The following is a 5883-nucleotide window of genomic DNA, read 5'->3' on the forward strand; positions in this document are numbered from 1 at the left end:
GGCAACCAAAACTCACACTTAAATTATTTAGCATAAAGTTTATTCTCCTTGATCAAGCCCAACACTATCCTCAAATGGTATCTAAGCTCCTCTTTACTCTTAGAATAAATGAGGATGTTATCAATAAAGATGTTCACAAAAGATTCCATATAAGGCTTAAAAACCTTATTCATCAGCCCATAAATGTAGCCAAGGTGTTGGTCAGCCCAAGGTCAACCAAAAGACATCATCAAGAACTCATAATGCATGTACTGAGTAATGAAGGTTGTCTTAGGAATGTCTTTAGCCTAAATTTTTAGCTGATGGTAGTCGTATCTCAAATTAATCTTAGAGAAGATTGAAGCACCTTGTATGGTCAAATAAATCATCTATCCTGGACAATGAGTACTTGTTATGAATTATAATTTTTTTCAACTATAGATAGTCTATGCACATACGTAAACTTCCATCTTTCTTATTAACAAACAACACATGAGCACCCATGGAGAAGCACTTGGATAAATGAATCTATTACTTAACAATTCCTTTATCTAAGCATTTAGCTCTTCCAGCTCAGTTGGTGCAATCTTATAAGGGAAGGGGGTAGAAATAGGATGAGTTCCCATCTCCAAATCTATATTAAAGTCAATGTATCGATCTGGACAAATATTATGCAAATCAGCGGGAAAGACCTTTAAGAACTCAAATACCATTGTAACTAACTCTATAGATGGGACCTCTATGTTAGTATTCTAGAGATGAGCTAAGGACATCAAATAACCCTGTTTAATCAACCTCTTGGATCAAATGAAGGAGATGAGTTTCATGGGTATAGGACGATAGTACCCTCTCACTCAATTCTACCCATCCTTGTCAAAACTACAATCATACTCTTTGTCAAACAATCTAGAATTGCAAAGTAAAAATATAACTGATTAATGACGTTTCAAAGACACTTCCTCCAATTCTAAGTGTCAGCGGTCGTTAATCAGAATAATAACCTAACTAAATGAGTTAGGGTCGAATCCCACAGGGATTGATACGTGTTTAAGATTCAAAAGTAAAGTAAGAATATGTTCAAATCAGCCATAGGAATAGACATTATCAAATAAAAACACAATTCAAGTTGGGGGTGACACGAATGTCAAATAAGGGGGTTTAGGTTTTCAATTAGCAACTACAACAACAGCAAATTAAATAACACAAAGATAACAATAATGAGACGAGTTCTTGGGATGTGATTTGATTATAGGCTAATGTAAACAAATGGGTAATTGCAACTGTTAGGAAATGACTATAAATTAGTGAATAGGCTAGACTATAGAGGAGGTAAATTTTCTCTCGAACAATTTACCCCGAATCAAGTCGATTTCTCTCGAACATCGACAAGCATACAAAATAAGAACGGCCCACGCCTTAGTCCATTCACTCTCTCGAGCGGAATGTGTGGAAAAGGGTTTAGGATTCACTCTCTTGAGCTGAGCCCATGACAACCCAATACCCACAGAACATCAATCAATAATCTTGGTTTTAAAACCTCTCTCTCTCGCAAGCCAAAAGCATGAAGGTAGAACTGCATTTGCAACTACAATCCTTTAAATTAAACCATAATTACTGATTGAAATCACTTTTAAATAGCATTTATACTAACAATTAGCAATACCCATAAAATAAATCAGCCCATAATCACACCCCAAGAATTGGGGTTTTAGCTAGACATCATAAAAAGATAAAAATCGTTACCAAACTGTATTTCCATCAACTGGGTAAGATTAATTTCATCTTTACAAATGTCCAAATTTAATAATCTCAAAGACCCAATTCCAATTTCTCAAAAATGGAAAACTTCAATTCTTCAAAGCTAAGGAAAACTTGTCTCCAAACTCAGAGTTCAAACAGAAAATTCTAATTATCCAAAAAAATATGATCAAAAACTCTCTAGATTAAATGTTCAAAAACGTATTTATAGTAGCCAAAAATATGCTGTGAAGGGCCATTCAGAGCAGTAAGTCGGGCTCGCCGATCAACTTGGTGATCCGCCCTTTGGTCCATTCCATCGCCTTCTTGCATCTTCCAGGTCTGTCACATTAGGTGATCTAACACTGCATCACGGAACCACTCGACGATCCACTGACTGCTCCTTTCTCTCGCCAACTTGACTTTCTCCTTCAAGGATTGGCACACTGGAACTTTAGGTGGTCAATGGCCACTCGACGACTCGTCAAATGGAGTTGGCGATCACCAGGCTCTTTTTTCTTCCTTTTTTCAGCTCGCTTCGTTCCTTTTTGCAAATTAGTGTCCTTCCTTTGTTCCTCAATCAAAATACCTGGAAATCAAGGATTTTACATCAGTTATTGGCACAAAATAAGCATTTCAGGACACTAAACCTATACAAATAAAGCCCTAAATGAGTCCAAATCTAGGACTCATCAACAACCCCAACTAAAACTTTTGCTTATCCTCAACTAAAACTCAAGTTCAGCAGTTCAGAAAGGATGTCTCAAACAATGCTACACAAGACTCAATCATGAATGCACACAACAAGACTCAATTTACTTATGCAATGATCAATTGTGCACTCAAAGATTCAAGTTGTGACTCACCATTATCAAAGAATCTCAAGTTCACAATACTCGCTTCAAATGCAAGTTCAATCTCAACAAAAGTACTGAAATTCCCTCACACAAAAAAGATTCCATATTCACACATAATGGTTCATTAATTTATAGCTCCGAAATCACAAACAACTCTCACACTCAAAAAGATGAACACATGCATGACTCTACCTATATGTTTGCCTTTATTTTCCAATCAACACTTGTTTCAGCTTATTCAAGATCAAAAAGGTCTTTTTAAGGCTTGTAACGGGGTTAAGTGTAAAGGTATGGTCATTTAGGCTCAGGGGCTTCTATCCTCATGAAATGTGGTCTGAACAAAACTTTCTTTCCTTTTCTTCAACATTTTCATTCATGCTCAAAAGTCACCCCAATATTCACTTTCCATGGCATACCGGACACCCCATTTCTTTTGCACTTTCGCAACTTTATTTCAAACTTTTTCATTTTTTTTCTTTTCTTTTTCTTTTTCTTTTTTTTTTGGTATGTAAGGGTTCCATNTTTTCATTCTTTTTCTTTTTCTTTTTCATTTTTCTTTTTCTTTCTTTTTGTATAGAGGGGTTCCATTTTTTTCACCACCATGGATCAAGGGGGCTTCTTTGCACTTCTTGACTTACCTTCTCTTTTCACCACACCCCCAACTTAGGCTTTTGGCCTAAGTTGACTATTCAAACAAACCACACTTCATGAGGAATATGGGTTAAGGGATAAAGAAACGTCACAATTTCATCAAGTTTCTTCCAAGAAAAATATAAGGCTCAAAGGGTGTTCAAGCAAAGATCACACACTCACAAGGTAGGCCACAAAAGAGGTATAATGTCAAATTGTTTCACTCTTTAAAATTGTTGCCTAAGATCATTTCAAGAGCTTGCATCACTTAGTTAACCGGACCAACGGGGAAAATTCTAGGAGTCATCACACATGGCTCACGGTAAACTCATCACACAAGACATTGACACCAATGTCAAGCAAGACTCCACACTTTCGCTACTGTACAATGTTCATCACAAGAGACTCAATTTGATAATAGGTTGGTCACAACGAGATGCAAAAAGTTCGCGTATTGCCTATGCAACTTCATTTGGCCTCATCATAGCCGCCCATTCATGTTTGTTCGATTGAGAGCACTATTTAAGTCATCGGTATTCATCACAATCGACACTCAAATTTGCACAACAACAACCATAACTAAATACACAAGCTCAAGCATACACAAAAACAATGTCAAAACTTAATATATACAGAAAAGTTATAATCACAAGAGGTAGGTATGGACATACCTCACCCCACCACAAACAAAAAGCAATTTGTCCTCAAATGCAATGAAACATCCAAAAATCAATAAAAATGATAAAGAGAGGGGTAAGGAGGGGTCCTATCTACATAGTCGCTTAATTTGTCGAGGCAACAGTACCTGTTGCAACACTCTGATCTTGGGCATCAGTGCCTGGAGTCACATCAGTAATACCATATCCACTGGGTCAGCTAAAAGGGTGTTTGCCAAAAATGTATGCACAACTACATCTACCATGGCCTCTTAAGTCTCCGTAAGGCCCTCGTAAGACATCTCCTCAGCAACCCCAAGTATCTCTTCATCCATCTCCGCCTCAAACTCGGGATCAGATACCTCATCAGCTCGAACAACATCTCTAGTGGTAACCGGAGGAATATTTGGCTCAACTGGTACATCTGGGATCTCCACCATACCGAAAAGCATCGATATGTCAGTGGACTCCAACTGGTCCACATTTCTCCTCAGCTCAGTAATAGTGGCCTTTAGAGCCGTCACCTCCTCAGTGGCCCCTTGGCCACGCTGGCACACTACTTTCATCACAGTAAGGGCATCAATAGTAGAACTCGGTGCCACAACATCAGCAAGGGTTGTCTGAATCATGCTCGAAATAGTGGCCTCAATCTAGCGGAGCGTCGATCAGCAGAATGGGATAGCTGTCCCATCCGTAGTAATACAGCCTAGGTGAGTGGATGCTGGGAGGCAGCAGCAGTAGTACTAGGTCTAGGAAGCAAGGGAGTAGTAGATGTACTAGGCGTCATTGAAGGGGCAGTGCTAGGTATACCTGAAGTCCCATGGGCTAGAACAAGAAAAGGTACCTCTGGAAGTAGTGTCTGAACATCAACAATTGGGGATGTATCCACCAGGACTGCCTTCTTCTTCTCGGCCTCATCTTTCAAATATTCCGCCTCAATCCTCCGGATGTCAATAGAAGATGTGGGAATCACTTCCACGTCCTTCTTATCATATCTAGGAACTTGAGCTTATCTGCACAGCTCGGTAATCAACATTGGGAACGAAATGGACGTCTGTCTCTGCTTGACCCTCATAAGCATTTCCTCTGCAATAATCATCCCCAGGTTCAGTCATGTCCCATCAATAATGCAACCAAGATAGGTTGTTTTGGCGTGGCGAAGAATTGACTCGTTCTGGGATGGCATGATGGTACTATTGATGAAGCCAAACCAATACCTCGCTGCTACATTGAGGCCCATCTTTTCAATGGCTGCCCTAACCTCGAGCCACTTGGGAGTACCGTCTGATATCAGAGGAGCCAACCACTTGTTCATGTTTTCCAATGTTTTAGCCCTGATCTTGTATTGATAGTCATACTCAAATCTCATTAAACATTCTAGGACTACATTGATGGCATCATAATCACATTGTACCTTTTTACCCCTGACAACCACATAGTCAACCGACTTGAATTTGGTTGTCGGCTTCTTCCCTTATGGTACTAGTGCTCCGTAGGTAGTGTAGAACTCTCGGACATAATTTGGAACATAAGGACCTCGGGGTCGAGTGAACAACTGGAAATTGTGTGACTTTAGGTAACTAATGATCTCCGAAAACCTGTCAATAACTCCATCAGTGGACAACCTCTTTTCCTCTATGATGGTCCTCTATCTTTTAGTCTTCAGTCTGTTCATAGAATGGGGAGGAGGACCCTGTACTGGTGGTGCTAAGACCACAGTATGTGCGTAGGCAAGAGGAGTAGAGGTGGTTTGGGGAGTCCTGATCCTAGACTGATCATTCATCCTTTTGGATCGCAGCTCCGCTCTCTAGGCTGCTAGTAACTCATCTTCAGGCTCAAAAGTTGCAGCCTGATGCTCGTGGTGCTCACCCTCACTCTCAGAAGTGGTGAGGTGGGTGGCATAGATGCCATCACTGTCGGAGTTCACCTCCGATGATGCAGGTGCAGGAACCTTGCATTTTCCCTTTCCTTTCCCACTTATGGTGGGTAATTTAGTAACCTTTGCCGAAGATGCAGCTGCATCC

At 40.0% G+C, this 5883-nt stretch overlaps 1 protein-coding gene across 1 annotated transcript; it reads right to left on the reverse strand.

The window, feature by feature from the left end:
• Positions 1 to 4131: 4131 nt before the first annotated feature.
• Positions 4132 to 4488, reverse strand: LOC125861599 (uncharacterized). Its single transcript, XM_049541459.1, has one exon. The coding sequence runs from the start codon at positions 4486 to 4488 to the stop codon at positions 4132 to 4134; it is 357 nt and encodes a 118-aa protein (XP_049397416.1).
• Positions 4489 to 5883: the final 1395 nt, after the last annotated feature.

This window comes from Solanum stenotomum, chromosome 4, assembly GCF_019186545.1.
Source record: "Solanum stenotomum isolate F172 chromosome 4, ASM1918654v1, whole genome shotgun sequence".
Classification (NCBI taxonomy): domain Eukaryota; kingdom Viridiplantae; phylum Streptophyta; class Magnoliopsida; order Solanales; family Solanaceae; genus Solanum; species Solanum stenotomum.